The sequence below is a fragment of the Alexandromys fortis genome, unplaced genomic scaffold (assembly GCF_014885135.2).
Source record: "Alexandromys fortis isolate MF-2015 unplaced genomic scaffold, M_Fortis_MF-2015_v1.1 scaffold_74, whole genome shotgun sequence".
NCBI classification, from domain to species: Eukaryota; Metazoa; Chordata; class Mammalia; order Rodentia; family Cricetidae; genus Alexandromys; species Alexandromys fortis.
Genome location: NW_026068008.1, coordinates 8,693,439 through 8,715,601, shown reverse-complemented (window position 1 = coordinate 8,715,601; position 22,163 = coordinate 8,693,439). Strand labels below are relative to the sequence as shown.

Genomic DNA, 22,163 nt, shown 5'->3' with positions numbered 1-22,163 from the left:
ATTATGATTATCACAGAAGGTAACATTTCTTGTGGTAGGATATATCATAGGAGAAGGGGCTAAGGTGCGTTCCAATAATAGATGTTTCTTTCCTCTCATTTGCTTCTTTTGACTATAATATCATATTTCATGTTATGTATGTCCCATCTCATGAACATTCTCACATATTTTCAATCCAGTCTCTTACATTGGTCATATCCTGTTCCCCAATTAGGCAGTCTAAATTAGTTTGTCACCCTTTTATTTCTAAGTCCTTGAATATATGTCAGTTCATCTTGAGTTCACCTTTCTGACCTTTAAAGGCTCATGTATATTTGTACTGTATTACTTATTCAGAGATTATATCTGCGGCCCTAGGTGACAATTCGGTCTCTTCCCATAGTGAGATGAATGTGCCTCCTATTCTCAAATTGTGTGGGGTCTGCTCTTCTCCCGAGTATAGCATCCAGTTTACTAAGTGAAGGTTTGATGGCTGGAGATGTATCCCAGTTGTAGAGCACTTATCTAACATGTACAGACATGGGTTAAGTCACCAGAAGCCATTAAAATTTAAAATGGAGGCTTAGGCTCCCAAAAGAATGTTTCTAGAAAAGGCATTAGAGATTCTCTAAAGTCATTAAAGTCCTGATCCTAGAGCTTGGTGCTGGAATCTTCTCCCTCCATTAGTCCAGGGCAACAAGTAACTAACACAGTCTCCTAACTGGCTTCTTTGATCCTGAACACTTTCCCTTTAAATCTGTTAATCATTTCCCATCATGTGTAATATGAAATGAGTTTGCATGGGCAAGGTTCCGATTGACTTCTCTGAACTCTGTACTTTCCCCTCTTCTCTGTCTTATCCCCTTTCCAGTTCTTTTGCAAGTACTACATCACTTGAAACCTCATCACCTTAAGTGGCAAAAAATGTTTTTATCATTGTTCTATAAGGTGAGGGGATCACTCCCCTGGTTTTAACTGGACTTACTTATACAGCTAAACTTAAGTAGAAGATCTTGGAGGAAGGGAAGATTCTAAGCTTTACCTACATGTCTGGGATGCTTGATATCCTAGCAGTATTTCATATTGAGAAGAGATGGAACCAGGGCACGTTTCCCCGCATGGTTCCTTTTTCTAAGGTTTGCTGCTGCCCCATTAGCCAACCCCAGAGTCAACATCAGAAGTAGTCGGTATAGTAAATCCCAGGAGACAGGACTCAGGAGGGGCCACCGCAAACCACAACACCTCACCATGCTTAATGTTCCATGTTCTTTTCTCCCTACAGATATTTACATGATCTCGTTTCTTTATTTTTAAAGCCATATAAGTGGATAAAATACATAAAAGTTTAATCTTTTTCAAAAGGAAAAGCACATAATAAAGAAGTTGCAAAAAGAAATCTAGATTATTTTAACAATCATAAGATGGTCTGAAGAAACAAATTGAAGTAATAGATAGGGAATATCTAGAAAAAATGGAGAGACAATGAGGTCAATAAGATATTTGGAGGGATTTCATTGGACCTAAAATCTGAAAGATGAAATGAGCTAGCCATGGGGTGTTATAAAGGAGGAGGGTCCCAGGAAGGGAAATCTCTCTTCTGCCAGGTCACTTCCACCAGCCCCACGTCCTCCCATGTTTGTTTCTGTGAGTTGCCTCTTTGTTCTGCCCCTATAGTTGTTGGCCTTCTTCAGCCTTGATATTCCCTTCAGAGAAGTTGCCACAGTATTCAACAAGCTGCTCTTGCTTTCTTGTATCAGTGTACAATAAAGTGTACACTTCTAAACACTCCAGAAAACTGTCTACACACTTCTTAAACATCTCCAGAAAACTGACTGGTCAGCACTCAAAAGAATTTTCACCAGGCCCTTTAGACTTCATCACAAATCCCTCCAAGTAACAAAACTGAGGTCCAATCAGGTTAAAACATTTGTTTCTATTTGCACAAAAATTAAGGTGTTAGGAATCTTTCTGTAGGCCAACTCATCCTGTGGATTAACTCAGAAAGAACTTTTATTCTTACAAGTATGATATTTTTCAATGTGGTCTTAAAATTCCTAATTGTGGGGAAAGACACAGTTGGACTTAGTCCCTTTTTATGGAATCAAATCTTATCTCTCTAGTCCTGAAATGTAATATCAGTTTTTCTTGCCCACCCTTAGAAGTGATTGTCACTATAGTGGGTTCACACACATGTTGTCATGGGAATTGTGTCAAATGCTGGAAGCATAATGCGTTACAAGAAGCCACTGCATGCTGACACTCTTGATCCTTCATACCAGAAAAGGAAATTTATCACAATTGCCATTGATATAAATGCCTAGGTTCAGACTATATGTTTAATTTTAAGCTACAATGAAAAATAAGGTGTGTTTTATTATTGCTTAAATTGAAAACATGTACTTTTGATTTTTGTTTTAAAATTGAATGTGTGTGTGTCTGTATACACTCGTGTGCATGCGTGTTCACCATGATGCAAAAGTGAAGGCCAGATGACAACTTTCTCTCCTTTCACCATGTGGGGCCTTGTGGGTTACACTAGGATCATCACGTTTAGCAGCAAGTGTCATTACCCTTGACCCAACTTACCAGTCCAGATTATGTATTTTTTGTTTATTTTAAAGACTTATTTTATTTTTAGTTATGTGTGTTTGGGGCTGTATAGGTATGAGGACATGAATGCATCTGCCTTTAGGTGCTAGAAGAGACTATCAGATTCCCTAGAACAGGAGCTACAGGTAGTTATGAGCTACTGGACATGCGGTGGCGAAGTGAATTTGGGTCGGCTGATAGAACAACCAGGGCTCTTAAGCAGTTCAACCAGCTTCACACATATTTTTTAAAGTACAGAAATTTAAACCTCTACAAAGAAATAGGCACACAAAATGTGTTCGGTCATCTGCAAATTGGCCTTTTTTTTTTTTCTTCTGATGACTTATCTGGTACTTCAGTCAGAGGGAAGCTTCTTCTGGAGTGGGTGTCAGTGTCCGTGACTACAGGGTCAGGTCATGATGCCATGATTCACTGCATGCCTTCTACTCAGAATGCTCATTTTCTCTCTTCATGCTAGTCAGGGAAACAGTTTTAGAGTGTTCCTCAGCAATGCAGCAGCAGTGTTCCTGTCTCCTGCTTCCCTCATCACTGAATATGTGATTGGAAACCAAATCTCTCTGGTTTCTCCAATCAGTTTCTCTATTGTCTCTGCAAATGGCAACTTGGATCTATTCTCAATGACTTAAAACTGCCTCCCTCTTCTTCTACTGCAATTAGCTCTTTTTTATTCTGTGCATGTTGAGGGAAGCAGGTGCTTTTTAAAGAATGGAAGATTATCTCAACATTTCCATGTTAGCACCTTTTCTGGAAATTAGAATGGATTTTTTCACTAAAACGTGAAATTTGGGTGTGACTACAGAAGATGAGTTTCTGTCCAGTCTTGTTACTGGAAAAAGCTACTGAATCACTTCCCCTTAAACATGGTTTTCCTGGAACACAAAAAGATTCCTCTGTCTCTCTTAGCTCCCTGTTAAGATTACTAGTGTAATCTGAGCAAGTGTAGGTGAGCGAGCACAAAGCAAAGCTGCTGGAAGCCATTTGTCTCTCAGATCTAGTCCCCTTCTCTGAACCATGCCTTTTAAGAGCCAAAGATCAGAGATCCCTGAGGCTTTGTTGTTTTGTTTGTTTGTTTGCTTGCTTTTACCCACTGGAGAACTTAATATGCCCTCTGTTCCTAGCACAAGTTGCCTTGCTTTCTTCCCCCTGTGGCTTAGGTTCCTGCGCACAGTTTCCTTCCTTGGCATAAATTCAGCGTCCTGTGCAAACAGTTGCCTCGGCTGTCTGAACTCAACTACAGTTAGTAACAGGTCCTGGAACACAAAGAATAAGGGGTCCTGGCCTCAGAAATGGGTTGACCCGGCAAGCAGCAGACTGGCAGGGCTTAAGCCATATAGCAGTAAGAACTGTGACATAAGTCAATGAAAGGCAAGGTCAGAGTCATGGCTGAAGGACCAGGGCTAAGGTCCAGAAATCTCTGGTAATCCAAAATAAAAATGAGACCAAGTATAAGTGTGTGGGTTCAGTGTTCAGGTTAACTTGGAGCCAGTTTCAAGAAAAGACATATCTATCCCTGAAATATGACCTACACTGGTTTAAGCATTTTTCTTGCTTACAATATGTAGTACAGCAAATATGGTTCTCTCCCTCTCCATTTTCACTAACATTTGTCCCAGGTTCTTACCCTAGGAAGACATGGGCCATTGAGTTCTAAACAAGCTTTCTCCACCCAGTCCTAGGTGTTGTGCTGAGTGATTTGGGGACATCTCTGCAGACAGGCATCCTGGGTAGCATCAATGACAATATGTAACTGAATTATAAAATTAACTCCTAAAAGCTGCAGTGCTCGAGGCAGTTCCCACAGCCATGCTGCCATCTGTAGCATGGCAAACTTTGCTGGTCTGCTCACTGCTGTCCATGTCCTCTGTAGGAAGAAGCTGCAGCTTAGTCTTGTAACGTTGGGTAGCAGTGCTGATAAATGCTCCAAGTTACATCAGCTTAGCAGAAGCATCAGGAATATCACAACTCTTGTCTCCAGGTTATCCACAGAAGTGGTGAAGAGAAGTAGATTTTCAAGCTTATTTTGGAAGAGGCAAGCAGGAAACAGTCTAAAAGCTGACTATAAATCAGTTACTTTGGGCTTCACACTTGCCCTGTCAGTCTCAGCTACATCCAAATGGAAAAACGAGTGATCTAGGATTACACCAGTGCCATGCCAGCAGCCATGTACTGAAAGGTCACATCTATTATGTTTGGCATGTGGCCTCAGGACTGTAGTTTGAGAGGACGTCATAGTCATCTCATGCAGAAGGCACGTCCATCATGCCAGAATGTTGCTGTCAGTATTTGATCTAATAAAAGACACACTATCACCCTTCCCTTCAAATTCAGTCTATCTAGCTACTGCTAAATAATGATCACTTTTTTTCCTTGTTACTTTACCCTTGCATTTTAAGCCCTGGGTAATTCATTGAAATTGTGATGTTTGCCTCTGGCTATAAAATTATGATGATTCTTTTAAAAACATTCTATTAACTAGAATAAATGATTGAGTCAGATTGTGCCTAGGAGTGATTTCATCTAACTAGTCAGTGCTGCCTTGGAGGGAACAACTGGCCTCTGCTGACAATACCCCATGCATCGGCAACTGGAAACTGAGTGAGAACTACAGAGAAAATTCTTAAAACAAAAAATAAGATAGAAAAGAGCAGCTACAGCTGGTGCCATCTGTGAGGAACCACACAGTCAAATCTTATCCTGTTCTGCAGAGGAATTTATGAGAATTCTCAGAGCTCTGCACAGGAACAACAAAAGACCTCATTGTAAGGACGTCCATGTGAGCACTGGCTCTGCAGCTCCCCTGGGGATCACCAGCTGGAGGCACGGAGAACATAGCCAGGAATCTATCTTGCAGATCAAATCACTCCAGTCCTTTGTGTCCCAAGAGATCCCCTGTTATAGGGTTCGCCTTAACTGGAACATGACATTTTAGCAACTTGGGCTCTTAGGATTCTTTTGGGTTCTATGGGTGCCCATTTTTAAAATGTTGACGTGAACCTGAGAGGTGTTTTTCCTGGAGTTCTTTCTCACCAAACTGGTTCTGGCTGCCTCCTGGGTGATGGTGGAAAATGAAAGCACTAGCCAGCATCCATCCCTGCTTTTGTAAACATTGCGAAGTTGCACAAAGGTTCTGTGGAACTTTGCCAACTCAGATATTACTGCAATTTCAAAGTACTGCACATTAAGGAACTCTGGGACAGGCCAAATACAGGGGATGCAGCAGGGATCTTGTCCTTTGATACATTTCCCAGAACCCTGGAGTTCAGAAAGTCCGTGCCTATAAGTCACATTTGAGAACGCTTGCTTACATGGCCTAGTCAGAACACTTGACCCTGGAAAAAAAGAGAAGGAAACACTGTATATACTCTGCACTGAGGAGTCAAGCACATAAGAAAGCTCCAAGAGCTATGGCATTCCTTAAACCAGTATTTAAATATCTTTTGAAGCAAAATATTTATGCTATATATGTTCCTTTGCCTGGAACAACTTGCAAAAAACAATAGAAAGAAAAACGGGAAGTTCAACACAAGAGATAACCATTATCATCTAAATTAATTCCTTCAAATAAACTTTTACCTAATGAAGACAGGCTAAAAAAAAGTACGCTCATTTAAACTTGTTTACTTTGCCCTCTGCTAAGAGAACAGAAAACTTTCCTGATGTCTTTTGTAGTGATTCAAATATAAATGCAATGGTGTTTTGCCTACCTGATGAAGAAACGGAAGGTAAAGTATCTGTTCTTCACATCTAGACCTGCAAGAGATAGAGAAAATGTCTGTGGAAATGTAGAGAAATGTTCTCGCAAGCTACACTGGGATCTGGTGGTGTAAGCCATGCATTGCTTGGTTTCTACACAAAAGCATAGGATGTGTGAGCACTTAGGGAACCTCAGTAGAAAAGTAAGCAATAGCTCAGCTCTCTGGATCTGTGTACACTGGCTATGGATGTGTGCATTGTGTGCATAATTACAGTCTCTTTGTGGAAGAGAGTGATTCACAATCACAGACAGCACCATGAAGGACACCAAGCTCCAAGCAGAACTCAAGAGAAGGTATCAACTCTGTCCCCTATACTCCAGGGAAGTACAATGAGCATTGTAAGGTAGCTCCTTGTTTATTTTTTTTATATTTATAGGTGTTTTTTATTAGTGGTTTTCTTTTTTATTAATTTATTTATTTATTGAAGATTTCTGTCTCTTCCCCACCACAGCCTCCCATTTCCCTCCCCCTCCCCCAATCAAGTCCCCCTCCCTCCTCAGCCCAAAGAGCAATCAGGGTTCCCTGCCCTGTGGGAAGTCCAAGGACCACCCACCTCCAACCAGGTCTAGTGAGGTGAGCATCCAAACTGCCTAGGCTCCCACAAAGCCAGTACCTGCAGTAGGATCAAAAACCCATTGCCATTGTTCTTGAGTTCTCAGTAGTCCTCCTTGTCCACTATGTTCAGTGAGTCCGGGTTTATCCAAGGCTTTTTCAGACCCAGGCCAGCTGGCCTTGGTGAGATCCCAATAGAACATCCCCATTGTCTCAATGTATGGGTGCACCCCTCGCGGTCCTGAGTTCCTTGCTCGTGCTCTCTCTTCTTCTGCTCCTGATTTGGACCTTGAGATTTCAGTCCGGTGCTCCAATGTGGGTCTCTGTCTCTGTCTCCTTTCATCGCCTGATGAGGGTTAATATTCAGGAGGATGCCTATATGTTTTTCTTTGGGTTCTCCTTATTTAGCTTCTCTAGGATCACTAAGTTTAAACGAACTTTTTGATGATAATGAAATAAGTGTAATGGGAGAAAGGCTGTTGTTGGGTAATTTTTTTTCAGTTAACTCATAATAGTGAAGAATTCTTGACATAGTTTGAAGATGAGGTTCTACGTCTGATGTGTATCGCCCACTTTGGACAAGTAGGACAAGCCCCCAAACTATGAAGGACTCTTCCTTCGTTTTGAAATGAAAATACAGATACTTGGTCTTTCACCACACAGAATACTGAAAATTGCAAATAAGGTCATACAAGTAAAGCTACAGTGACTCAAAGTGTCTTTTCATGGGACTGCATAAAAGAAAATATTTCTTCTTTGAAAAGCACCTGTAATAATTCCATTTGTGTTCTTTTTAAAGGTAAGAATGTGTTTTTCTGGATCAGAGCTCAAGAATAAATTCTATCACAGGAACGTGGAGGAAGGAGTAACTTTAAGTAGCTCGTCACTTTGCATTTACTTTTACAATATTTTTAAGTATTATAATATAATTACATTACTCCCCCTTCCCTTTCCTCATCCAGTCCCTTCTATGCATCCTCCCCTTACTCTCTTTCAAATGCATGGCCCCTTCTTCTTTAGTTTTTGTTATTTGTATGTGTGTGTGCACATGTGCATACAAGTGTATTCCAAAATATATAGATATAACCTGATTGGTCTGAATCATGTTGTTTTATGTATATTTGCAGGGCTTATAATTTGGTATTGGATTACTGGTTGGTGGGTTTTCTCTGAGGAAGACTGTTTGTCCAGCTCTCAACATTCCTCAGCCACCTGTAGTTTTGTCTTGATTTGAGGCCTCCTCAGCTTTCCCCCTTCCACAATTAGCATGTCTGTTGGTACTGTCTTGGTCAGGTTTTGCTTAGGTTGCCACTTTAGTGAGACTTCATAGGTGTAACTTCTCTGACATCTCTAGGAGACAGTTTCACAGAAAACTTCCTGATCATCAGGTTGTTACAGTCCTTTTGCCTGCTCTTTCAAAATGATCCATGACCCTTAGGTGCAGGAGTTGTGTTGTAGATATAACAGCCTGGCTTCATAAATCTTCACAGCATTGTGGTCTTCTATATTGACCTCCATCTGTTTCAAAATGAAGTTTTCTTCATGGCTGGTGATAGTCATACTTATGACTTTGGGTATAAGGATAAATATTTAAAATCTAGTTAGGGATTATGCTGATTTATTAAAGTGGAGATTGTAGGTTCTCTTCCAAGATCTATGACTTCAATAACCCTAGGTAGTTTGCCAAGTTTCCAATATCAGGCCCAATTTTCCTTTTTTGAGCTGTCCTTACATCCAATAAGAGAGCTGCTGGTTAACATTAAGGTATGTGTGCCACTACTGCACTCTTAGAGTTTCTGTGCCATGTTGATTGTTGCTGTGGTTCATGGGTATAGACTGAGTAGAACTGTTGGTTGCTTCAGTCCTTTGGAAGCTTGCATGGAGCTTTCTGGTACCATGAAAGCTCAGTTGAGGAGCTTTCAGGTCAGATCCATCTCAGAATCCTCTGGGTCCTTTGTGCAAATCACTTGGTGTCTTCAACTATAGGAACTTAGCCTTTCATCTCTGGGAGGCAAACAAGGGCAAGTATTTATTGCCTAGAATGTTTTCAGAGTATCATGGACAACTATGACCAACAACTCAAAGGAGGGCTTTTAATGCCTGGTGTTGGGGGTTTTGTTAGATAGTCTATAGCTTTTGCTATATGTGAAAACTTCACTTAAACAACATATGTAAAAATACACAAAGAGTGGTATGTATTCCATGTTAATAACATATTAATACATTTGTAATATAATATATTATGCATATTTAATAATATATGCTTATGTACTGTTAATAATATATGCACAGTCAGGAATTTGGTCAGAAACTTGTTTCACTTAAATATAACTCTTGGAAATTAGATGAGGGGATAGTTCCCATAGCTCCCGGTTATAGCTAATGGGGCTACCAATGCTTAGGAAACACACTTGATATTTGTTGATCACCCAGTCTAGATACTATCATATCATAGAAGTAATGGAAAAATAAGCCTCACACATGAGCACCTTTTAATCACTACCAGGTCAATCCAAAACATGTCTTCAGTAAATAATGCATTAAGAAACATGTGATTTAAGAAAGGACATATTTAACTGCAAGTGTATTTTAGAATTCTACTATGATAGAATAACAGAGTTTAGGAGTTAATAAAGGCAATGGGAGACAGCAGAACTTTTTCTTTTAATTTCAAGATGATTTTAGATGGAAACCTCAAAAAGGTACATGAAAGATTTTATCACAAGATCACTGATAAAAATGTCCTTCACCTTCCTTGATATTTACACTTGAAAACTTATCTCCTTTTAGATTAACTTGTGGTATTTAGTTTAAGCTGTGGTGAGCAGATCTGTTATGCAATTGTTTGGATTTGAGGCCGCATGCAATCATTTCGATTCTCTTGCTTTATGTAATTGTCTATTTGCCTGGGAGTTAAAAATCAAACTCTGTTCTCGAGCCCTCATTTGGGTTTAAATTCATTTTATGGCTTATGAAGTATTGTACATACCTTGCTTTCATGTGAAAATGTTTCTTGTTTAGATCATTTGGTTGGGGGGAGGACATTCCTTAACCAGTTACAGAAGGATATATATATAGTTATATATATATAGTTATATATATATATATAATATTCCTCAGCTTTAAAGATAAATATGAGGGTGTTCCAATCAGCAAAGACGGAAGTATGGACTATTATCTTAATAAATGTTTATACATTCCTATTCTCAGAAGGATTTTCCAGCTGGGTTATTTTAGTAAACAAGACAGTAACTAAATATGTTTATAATTTAAAGTTTTTCAAACATGCCAAATTACAAGACACTATGAATTCCCTGAAACTGTGAATTAAAGTCATTATTTGTGTAGAGCTGAGTTGGTTACTGATTTTTAAAAGTTCATTGCCAGATTTAAAATTTGCCTTCAAATTAATACGTTCTAAGACATATGAGTGTGGCAGGGGGAGTTAAACAATGTCTCTAATCATAGCAATAGTAGCCTTAAGAATCTTGGATTTTTTTCAATTTAGCACAATAAAAATTTATATAAAAATTGAACAGTTAAATTTTGCCACACAACGTGTCAAACTATTTGACACTTCTAAGAACCAAAGTTTTCACACTCCCAGAAATGATTGACAGAGGCAGTTGGTCACTTCACCATCCCATTAATAGAAGTGTGAGGGAAAGATTCTTTCTGCTCAGTACAAATGTGGTCATGAGTTCACCTTCTATAAAGCCCATTCACGTGCTCACACATCTACTCTCCACACACCATAGAGTTTAGATCAGACAGCCCTGCTGAGCAGCTTGCCCATAGTGTTCTTCATGAAAACGAAAGAACTGCAGCTTAAAGAAACTTTTCAGATGTTCTGTTTATGAATATATAACACCATTTTTTCCAAAAATTAAAGGGAGAGAACATGGTGGTGGAAAGCTACCTGGTCCAGGTCTTATCCTTCCGGGGGTACTCTTTCAGAGACTATTGCAGATGCTAAGCAAGTAAAAGAAGGACAGACTGAAAGGAATGGGAAAAGGATTTACAGTTTTGGAGTTTTTCAAGTGTTTCGAGCATTTGCTCATATATGAGGTGAATATCATTGATCTGAAACCAATCCTGCTCCAAAATCTGAAATTATAGTGAATCTGCTAATTTCATGATGTGACCAAAAATAATTTCTAATGTAACCAAGGTTATAAACTAAATAATTTAGAATGGTATAGTAGAGAGGCTGGGAGTGGAGAGACACAGTGCAGGGTTTGGAAGTCAGATGTGAGAAGGTGATAATGATCCTTAGCAAGCTCTGGCTCCAGGAGGCAGGTCCACAGGAGCAAAGCACTGAGATGGACACCAGAAGAACAAAGTTATCCACATGTCTTCAATGTAAGTGAATAGAAAGATCAAAATGGTGGAAGTGGTATGTATAAAATTCAGATAAACCATTTAAATAGGCTTATCATAGTTTTATCTATCTTAATGTGGAAATGTCCTGGTTAGTAATACCATATTCTATGACTAAATTATTCACTGAAAAAAGGCTGATTTTGTCACAACAGCACCAAAAATATCATTTCTGCAAGGACATGAAATTTAGGGAGCATTGTGAGATTAAAGTCAAACTTAATAGCCCTTGATTTTGGAAATGTATGTGCCATTTTAGGCAAAACTATGTCTGTTAGTTTGGATATTGAACACCCCCCAAAGTCCATGTATCAAAGTTTGGTCCTCAGAGAGGCACCTGTTGAGAGGTAGGACAAATCCTTAAGAGGTTTGGCTTCAGGAAATATGTTGGGAGCACAACATAGAGGAGGATTGCTGAAGACCACTGGATCTCTGCCTCTTGTTTTTCTGCCTCTTACCATGCACTCTACCTATGACACACCTTATCAGATCAAACGAGCTGGGGGCAGTCTATCTTGGCCTGAAACCTCCAGAACAATGAGCTCAAATAAACTTTGTTTATTTTGTAACTTAATTCTTGTATTTCTTTTGTCATAGTAGCAGATAGTGGACCAGCCAGTAATAACAATTCAGGTCAGAAAAGATCCTTCATTCTGGAGATATGTTGAAATTCATAAGTGGAAATGATTGTATTAATATTGGTGATTTATGATTAAGTTTCAGGAGTATATGGCTTCTTTCAAAACAGTTTATAAGTTAAAGCAAAAAGCTTTTTTCCATTCATATCTTTGATGGTTTTAGGAAATAAGCTGTTTAGAAGAGCAAAGCCTGTATAGATTGAGCATGTTCTTAGGAGTAAAAGCAAAGCAAATGTTATAATCTTCAGGAAGTATAGTGGAAGAGATCTATGAGTCAAAGTACAATGGATAAAAACATTAAACACCATTCCTTTAGCTTAGACATAAAAATGAGAGAGTCCGTTTATGAAAAGAAAATATTGAATAAAAGTGAGAGCCATGTTAGGGTTGGACCCTCATTAAATTTTACAACTCTCCCTCTAATTCTTTCTTTGTGGGAATATTTGAATATGCCCTGAGTACGTCATAAAATAAACATGAAGGTAGGAGTCAAGGAAGTTGCCTCTAAAACTTTAAATGTATTACTATACCATATAAGACTTTCCTATAGTGAATCATCATGTAATGATGCAAGAATGTTGTTCCAAATGCATTGATTAATATAGTAATTCAATGTAAGATTTAAGGAGATGACTCAAACATAGTAATTACAGTTAGACGGGAATTGTAGAGCAAGTTAACTATAGTTAATGGTGATGGATTGTATTATTTTAAATGAAGAGAGTGGACATTGAGTACTGTTGTCATGAAATAAACTCTAAGTAATGTGACCATTAACTGAATTTAATGTTTTATAATGCACATGTGCTCTTTAAAATGATGTTGTATGTGAAAATTCCATGGAGCACCATCAGATTAAAAAATGTTATTTAAATAAAATTAAGTTCCCTTTCAAGCTGTGCTTCCTAATGCTTATTAAGATCTAGGGTGGGAACTTAAGCATCCTCATGCTAAAGTTTATATTTATCAGCTGTGGCCAATTTCCTCCTGAGGAAGGATACAGTAAAGAGCAACAGCATGAATGTTGCACCTACGTAAGCATGCCTGTTGTCCATCTTCCTTCATGGCTCATGGCAGTGCAGAGAGTTCTGCAGCAAAGGGAAGAAAGATACTCAGTATGGCAGAAGTTTACAGTTTTGTTTTTACTTCCAAACAATATTTACAGACTTTGAAAGAAGGGCTTATCCATATTTTGACACATCCCAGGCAGCTTTCTGTGCCTCTCTGGAAAGTTTCTGCTGCTTCTCTTTACTAAATAGCGTGAGTGAGTGAGCAAGGTGAGTTCTCACATTGGTGTATAATCGGACTGATCTTATGAGCACTGTGGACCCAGAAGCAGAATTATCATTAACCCACACTTCACCCAGGGCAATACATGTAGTGGTGGAATGAAGGAGGCAACTGACCTATAAAGGCTGAGGTTCAGACATCTTGAGAGTTGTGATGAATTCCTTCAACACGCTCAGCTACAAAATGCTAATTCTTACTTTATAGAATTTATATGTACTATAATAAAATAAAACAATATGAAAGAGATAATAAATTGCAGAGAACTATAAAGAGGTCATATTTTATTCTAGGTGGAAAGCTATTATACCACATTCTGCTTTGATATTAATAAAATCATCCCCACTTATGAATTTCAACATGTCTCCAGAACAAAGGACCTTTTCTAACCTGAATGGTTATTATTGTCCTAAAAGTTCATGTAGGAAAAATGTCTCACATTGACACGTTCTTTGGAATTCATCTAGAAAGTTTATTTATGTTTCTATAAAATGTATCATAATGAATTATGTTATGTTACAGATAATTAACTATGGGTTCTATTACCTGATTCTAACTTAACATCATGATGCTCATTCATTTCATAATCATGCACATTCATTTCCTTATTAAATTACTGTTGCTAACATTGTTTAGTTAACCAGTTATGGCATCACTAGAAATCCTAAGGGCACAAAATACTTTTTATTCTAGAAAATTTGATAAACATCAGTCAATATTCAGCCATGTCTTCCACAAGCATAGGAGAACAAGACTAGTTTAATAACATCTATGATTTTGATATTTAATTTTTATATTACAATAAAACAATTAGAGCTGACTTAATCCCAAGAGACATTTTTACAATACCACTTATTTTGATATAATACTTCCTGATAAGCAGAGATTATGAAATAGTGGACTATTATAGGCAGACAAGTTTCTATAAAAACCCGTGGTGTATCATAAGATCTCTGCTGCAGTCACAGTAGCAGTTGGTTATTCTGCATATCATTTCTTTTTTCAGGAACCAAAACTAAACAGGAGATCATGGCAAATGCAGACTGGGGATATGATGCCAAAAACGGTAAGAGCACTTCTTTTGCTTTTGTCAAAACAACACTTCATTCTCACTTCTGTTAAATTTAATAATCATTTAACTTAACTGTATAGTCACAGATTAATGACTTGACGCACTTTTGAATAATTACAGTATCCTTGTATGTAGTTTTAGTAGTTGGCCTTTGGGCATAAAGATCTACAAAAATATATTTGGTATGAGAATACTATTTCTATACTATAACTGTATAGATAGCATAATTAGGCCTGTATTGATGATATTGCCAAATATTCTCTTTATTAGTATAGTAATGAAAGGTACATTTTCAAATACTGAATGCCATTTAAGACACCTGACTAAATCATAATCTAACAAGCTAAGAGTTGAAGTCCTGATACTTGGAATGAAGCATTCTGTAAAATTGTAGTTATGTGGACATGTTTGTTCCCATAGGCCCTGACCAATGGAGCAAGCTGTATCCCATTGCCAATGGAAACAACCAGTCTCCAGTTGATATCAAAACCAGTGAAGTCAAACATGACACCTCTCTGAAACCTATCAGTGTCACCTATAATCCTGCAACTGCCAAAGAAATTGTTAACGTGGGACATTCCTTCCAAGTAGTTTTTGATGACAGTGGTAACCAATCTGGTGAGCATAAAGACAATTTTGATACTTGTTTCTTTAGAGTCTACTAAATGTATTTTCTGTTGAGAACAGATTCTTCTCTCATATAATACATTCCAACCACAGTTTTGCCTCCCTTCACTCTTTCCTTCTCCTGCAGAGATACTTTTCCACTTCCCTTCAGAAAAGAGCAGGTCTAAGAGACAACAGGTAAACAAAACAAAAGAGGATACCAAAAAAAAAAAAATGCCAAGGCACTCATATTGAGGATGAATAAGGCAACTCAATAGGAAAAACAGTCTCAAGATCAGGCAAGAGTCAGAGTAGCTTCAGAAACAGCACAGCATCCTGTGTATTTTGGACATGTATTTCTTATCTTACAATTGCAATGACTGGGAGGCATTGTGGCCTCCTGGAAGATGGTTTGCAGAGCTCCCAGCTCTTCTTGCAATCCTTCTATTTCTTATTGAGTCACCTTTCCTATTCTGGCCATTCCAGGATCTTTATCATTATTTCTGTAAGAGGCAACTTTTGTCCCAAAAGAGTCTAGTACTAAAATCACAATAAACATGAAGCCATGAAGGAAATATTCTAAACAGGATGAGAGTGGATGAGCTTAATAAGGAGTCAGGTGTGCATGAGTTCCCATCATATCTGAGAATCTGGCATGTTCCTTGCCACATGGTCAACTTTTCAACAGTATTTATTGAATAAGCTCTTAACGAATTGTTCTATAAGAGTTCTAGTGATGTGAAATGTCACTCTTGCCCTACTTTCACACCAAATTCTAATTTTAAATGTTAGCTACCTTAGAGGTGTGCCCCTTATTAATAATAGGTTAGGTCTAGAGGGTCTTTTGCTTAGGTAATCATATGATTGGACAGATTCACCAGGCTGGACTGTCATTCAGAGAAAACGTTTAAAAAAGTGATCTTGCCCCTCAAGCAGTATCTCTTGCTCCCTGGCCATAGGGTCTCAACAAATTAGTCAAACTACATTGTTATATCTTCAATAATTGTTTTTAAAAAACAAGTGTCAGTGAATTTTTAGTTAACAGAAATTGTACTTACTAGCCACACAGTAAGGTTGAATGAAGAAGTAAACTTGTAAATTAATGGAGATCAAAGAAAACTCTGTGATCATATAATTTATTCACTTTGGAATATATTATCTTGGCAACATAAATAGGTAAACTTGTTTCTTTGCTGGAATTTGTAAATATTTCATGAGCTATATTCATAATCAAGAAGACACTGTATATGAGTGTCATCCTTGGGGATGTGGAGTGGAAACACAATGAAAATCAAATGTTGACAATTTCTCACAACATAAAGTAGCATTGATTTATATTAAATATGAACTAGAGATTACCTGGCTGAAAGTACCTTTCTTTCCTTCTAGTTCTGAAAGGGGGCCCTCTCTCTGATACCTATCGGCTTATCCAGTTCCATTTTCACTGGGGCAACTCCAACGACCATGGATCTGAGCATACCGTGGATGGAGTCAAATATTCTGGAGAGGTAATGTGATATATTAATGAGAGACAGCTCCTGAGCATGCCTCCAAAGCATCTCTGAAGGACATCAATGAGGAGAGCTTGCTGGTCTTTGTAGGACAGATGCATAAATCCATTAAAATCAAACACTGGCACACTATATATTGCAATAGAGGGATATTTTAGATATTTATCTAAAGAAATGCCCAAACTTATAGGTAAGAGTTCATGAAAAACATCTTAACATCTTGGGGGAGTGTGGAAGGGGGAGGAGAGAGGTGTGTGTACATAATTATGATTCCATTTTAGTTTTAATTTGCTAAAATGAACTCTATAATGCATATGATTTTGAAACTTGCTTTTCCCCACTTGCCAATGTATTATCATTATTTTACAAGTCAGAAGGGGTTTAATTCTATCTCTTAAAAATAACTGCTCAGTATTTCATTGTATAAATATCAGAATTTATTTAACTAGCCTTCTTGATAAACAATTACAATATCTGCTTTTTATTATATTCCACTGAGTTCTGTTGTTGTTTTTATCAGATAATCATTCAATGACTACATTATGCCTGTATCTGAGGTACCTATTGAAGTAACTATGTAAGAAAAATTTCTCACAGAAGAGGTTTTAAAATATATACAGTGTATTGTGATAGAATTAGGTGCTAGGGGTTGAATACAGCTATATCTTGTATTATTTTATAATTTTTAAATAATAACTTTCAGCGTTTCAGACGGCTATAAAAACTTATTCCTAGTTTCTCTTCTGCAAAACTGAAGGTGGACTAAAGTGGAATAGAAGTGTAAAATATCAGGCTTTAGGAAGGATACTTGTAAATATTCATGGCATCTAAATCAGGGATTATATTTACTCAAATAAATTTAGAAAAATAATCTAAGCCAATGATGAGAAACATCTAGTCACAAAGTTCAACATGTTATTTAATATTCATCTTGAAAGCTTGTGTGGAGGACACACCAGGTGATATAGGTAATGTGTGACATGTGCAAGCTCCTCCCTTGGCCTTCATGGAGTCGAAGCTGAGCCTTATTGGCTATGTGACTCTTCTCTTCTATAGTTAGGTATTATAGCATACCTTATATGTTCAAGCCAGCTTCCACATCATAAGTGATCAGTAACATTACCTGCAGTTCTGTAGAGGAGATAACATGAGCCAATGGTGGGAATTAAGTAAACAGTACTAAATGGCAGTGTGAGTGCATACAGAGAATTGTCCATGAGTGCGAAGTATAAATGATAATGAGATGACACTTCAACTAGGCCTGGGGAGTGATTGCTCTCAACATTAGTGTTCTAATTATTCTACTTATCAACTATTTATTGAGTCGTTATAGTATACTAGATTTTTGTTTTTAAAGTAGCTGAGAAGAATCTACATTTTGTAGGGAAATAAAAAGCTTTTTTTAAAAAGTGAGTCAAGTTAAGAAGGAAAGAGAGGGGGTAGAGAGAAAGAAGAGATCAGATAAATGCATGAAAACAATAGATTTGAGTTAAGGTGGCCAATTTATATTGGGTAATCTACTCATTGAGGTGTGGTATTTGAGTTCAGTCCTAACTACTATAGAGACAAAGAAAATTCCAGGAAGTTAGCAGTTAATACAAAAAAAAAAAAAAAAAAAAAAAAACCAAGCTATGATCAAGTGAAGAAGTATACTCTGCTAGGCACAGAGGCTGATAAATGTATAAAACATGAGATTTTCTTTTTATAACTGTGGTAGTTTTTGATAGAGAGGTTAGGAGAATAGCATTACCTTTCCTAAGAGGAGAAAATGACAGGTGTAATATGAGGACTCAGCTTTTCCTTGTCCATATGACTCCTCAGACGGCTGTTAGACGTCATATGGAGATATAAAGACAATATCAGAAACACATCCAGGCACACGTAGATGTGTGAGCCTAAAATTTCACCAAGAGTTTAGACTGCAGAATTTGACTGAGGAGATCCTGGGAAAAGCACTGATATGCCCAAACTTCCAAGCAGTCAAGGACCTTCTTACAAAGTTCTCTCATGGAAGAGAAAATTATTTCACCTTTTATCCTAAAGCTAGTTGCCCACAAGATGAGGGTTCACATGGAGTTTGTCTACCACCACCATGAAATATCTTAAATATAACAAATTAAGATGTAATTCATCTTCTGTCTTTTCCTTTGCAACAATATTAATAATGAATTATTTACATGTGGCCCCTTCTAGCTTCACATAGTTCACTGGAATTCAGCCAAGTACTCCAGTGCTGCGGAAGCCATCTCAAAGGCGGATGGGCTAGCAATCCTTGGTGTCTTGGTGAAGGTGAGTCATAGGAGTTACATAATTGTCACTCTCCAGTTATTGATGTTACTTGAAAAAATAAATTTTGACTAAAGAATATTTTATAAGTATCAGTATACAACTCACACCTTCTTTATTTTTTAATTCTCTAGGTTGGTCCAACCAACCCAAACCTGCAGAAAGTACTCGATGCCCTAAACTCAGTTAAAACTAAGGTAAATAAGCTAAATAAGTTAATTTAATTCTGAAAACAAGAACACACAGAAGTACATAAATCATCCAGTTGCCTGTTTGAAATGAGAAGCAGGAAGACAGGTGTAGAAGCCAAGCAGACACAAGGTGCCGTACAAACCTTTCTTGTCCTGGAGAAATTGATGTAGGAGTTGGTTTTGTTTTGTTTTCCTGGTGCTTGTTCCTAGTAGAACACTTTTTGATCTGATAAAACCAATCAAAAAAGTGACTTTTTGATCAGATACTTCTTGATCTGCTAAAAACCAATCACACACATGAGAAGGAACATCTTGAATTCTTTAGTAACATGAAAACTTGGGCCTGAAGAGCCCTATTTGAGAACTATGATTCTGAACTAAACTTAAAACTCTTAATGGATTTTCTGAAATATTCATTCTTAGCACCACTGTCTTAACACTATTTGACCTTATTTTAAAGGTCAAAGTAATTATCATTATTTTCACAGTGAGTAGAACAATTGTATTTTATGAAAAATAAGTTTGTTTTATGCTGAGTTCAGAAAAGAACTTTGAATGAGCATATAATAAAGTGAGATGGAATGTTCTTTAAATTCTACTCAGGGATATCAAAAATATATGAAAATAAAATAGAAGGAAATAGTGAGGATAAAAGCAGAAAATAGTAAAAAAAAGAAATAAAATTACAGATGAATACAAAACACTTTTATCAATAAATGAAGAATTTACTCTATAGAATAAACAATGACAAAAAGGAATCATTTGGGCAGCTTTGGTAAAAGAAAGCTGGCAGAAACACCAAATGTTACTAGAGGGACTGGCTAGATGGCTCAGCGAAGAGCACAGCCTTTCCTAGGAGTATGGCCGAAATAACTCTGAAATTACAGCAGATCATTTGAAACAGCACTATTGATGAAGTCATATTTTTGACCAAGTAGAGTTCACTCTAGATGTGGATAGTGTTAAAACTAATCTTTGATTAGATATTATCGGATTAAACATGAAAATTCATATCATCAGTTTCTCTAGCTGACGTTGTTCTAGTGCAGTCACTAGAATAGTACAGTGTCTACCACCATCACAATTTGCATAATTAAAATTTTAACTATTAAACAAATAAAGAACAAAACATAAAGCTAAATATTGGGAAAACAAAGACAAAATTATCATGTATCGATGATATATCTACCTGGAAAATTTAAAGGAGTCAAATAAAAAATTAGATTGACTAAAAAAAAAACAGTCTGGTAAAACTGGTTGTATAAAAATTACCTTACAAATATCAGTTAATTTTCTTTATACAAGTAATAACTGATCAGGAATACTTATGGGAATAAATAAGAATAAAATGTAACGGATGGGCTTGTCCTGAATGTCTTTGCCCCTAGAGCAGGACAGAGCCTTATCCAAAGAAATTAAGATATTTCCTAATGAATATTAAGTATCTTTTGGTAACTATAAATTACAGAAAATTTTTAGATTTTTTCATCTTCCAATGAAGAGGAAGATTTAATGTATTTTTATGTTATATGTATTGTTCATATTTGTATTGTTTTGTTCATATTCACAAACATATCAGACATTAAACAAGTATAGAAGAAAAGTCAAAATTAAATGCACCTAAAATCTCTAGGTAATATATAAAGGGGCATAGATTGATACATTTTATAGCATAATATATACTGTTTTTGTTCTCAGGGAAAACGAGCCCCATTCACAAATTTTGACCCATCCTGTCTCCTTCCTTCATCCCGGGATTACTGGACTTATTTTGGCTCTCTGACTCACCCTCCTCTTCATGAAAGTGTGACCTGGTTCATCCTCAAGGAGACCATCACTGCCAGCCCTGAGCAGGTATCAATTAAAATGAATTTATTTCTAGTGAAGGATCCCTGTGTTTTCTAAACAAACAAATAAATAGATAGATAAAGTCCTTCCAATAACTGTTTTTACTCTATGTAGAGAATAGACTTATGAGGTTCCAATTTCCTGCTGTTCTTCATAAAGAAAAGTCAAAACCTGTTAGGTGGCTTCTCCGAATGTCAGGAACAGACAGTGAATTCTCCTTGGAACTTCCACAATGGCTCTCAGGTGGCCCAACTTAACAGTTGGTCAAATCGTCCCAATTTTTCTAGCTAAAGTTAAAATTAAAATATCGATTAAAGCACCTTCTGGCTTATTGTCTCTAAAGATGCTGCTGCTGTTTGATGGAAGAGCTCCTTTCCTGAACTGTTTTGTGTTTCTCACAGCCTTGTGCCCTGCCATTTACTGATGCTTGTGGAGCAGAGGCATTGTACACCAAGCACTCCTATAGGCCCTTGGCATGGATAAACCCAGTTAATCTGAACAACTCCCAAAAGGAAATGCTGTGAGAAATTAAGGGGTGCTGAACTGACAAATCAATTGCACAAGCTCCCAAGTGCAAGCTGATGTTCTGACAGAGTCAACTGTGCCTCAGTTAATACCTGGTGCAGAAGCGGGGACATTACTGCAGCCTCCTTCCTGCCCACCAAAAGAACCACCACTGTCTTTAACTGCTTTCTAAGCAACAATGCATTAACTTCTCTGGAAACAAAGTGCTTTCTTGGACTTTAACAGCTTTTCATCCTTTAAATGTTTCACCCCACAGCTGGCACAGCTCCGCAGTGTTCTGTCAAATGCAGAGGGAGAGGCAGATGTTCCTATTCTGAGCAACCACCGTCCAACCCAGCCCCTGAAGGGCAGAACAGTGACAGCCTCATTTTGAGACCCAGCAAGGAGGAATCCTCCATCAGGAACCTGTCCCTCTGCAGACATCACCCAGTACAGTAATCAACGTTAAGAAACAAAGTTATTCCTGTGCTAGCAAGACAGCATACCTGCAAATTTGATCCATAAAGCTAAAAGCCATTCATTTTAATTCCTGGTGTTAATGCAGATAATCCATAAGCTTGCCGATTGTAATCTCTAAACAAGCACTGTGACTAATGTCTCTGTGTGGAATGTTTCATAACAAAATCACAATTAAGGGATTTCCCTTTCTCCTCGCTCCATTTTAATTGAACCAATAAAATGGCTTTCTCTCTTCTCCTTGTCTATTGTGCATTTTATTAAAACCATTAGATTTCTCCTCCATTTACAGTCCTAAATCTTGAAGGGCTTACTTGAGTCTTTCATCTCAAATGTAACCTAAGAGAAGCCAAGAATGACGCACTGAATAATCCCCTTGACTTAAGATAGCCTCTAGATTTAGTGCTTTTATGCTAGTACAAGCACTGCTTTCATTCGTGTGCCCTATGATTACAATGTAAAAGTGA

The 22,163-nt window shown here is 37.4% G+C and overlaps 1 protein-coding gene across 1 annotated transcript in view; it reads left to right on the top strand.

The window, feature by feature from the left end:
• Positions 1 to 21,884, top strand: part of Ca1 (carbonic anhydrase 1) — a 37,645-nt gene extending 15,761 nt beyond the window's left edge. The window contains exons 2-8 of the mRNA XM_050161775.1: positions 14,208 to 14,267; positions 14,694 to 14,891; positions 16,269 to 16,387; positions 18,584 to 18,679; positions 18,811 to 18,873; positions 20,566 to 20,721; positions 21,497 to 21,884. Of these exons, the coding sequence (XP_050017732.1) occupies positions 14,231 to 14,267; positions 14,694 to 14,891; positions 16,269 to 16,387; positions 18,584 to 18,679; positions 18,811 to 18,873; positions 20,566 to 20,721; positions 21,497 to 21,613 (786 nt within the window). The 5' untranslated portion in view covers positions 14,208 to 14,230 and the 3' untranslated portion in view covers positions 21,614 to 21,884. The remainder of the gene's footprint in view (positions 1 to 14,207; positions 14,268 to 14,693; positions 14,892 to 16,268; positions 16,388 to 18,583; positions 18,680 to 18,810; positions 18,874 to 20,565; positions 20,722 to 21,496) is intronic.
• The last annotated feature ends 279 nt before the right edge of the window (positions 21,885 to 22,163 follow it).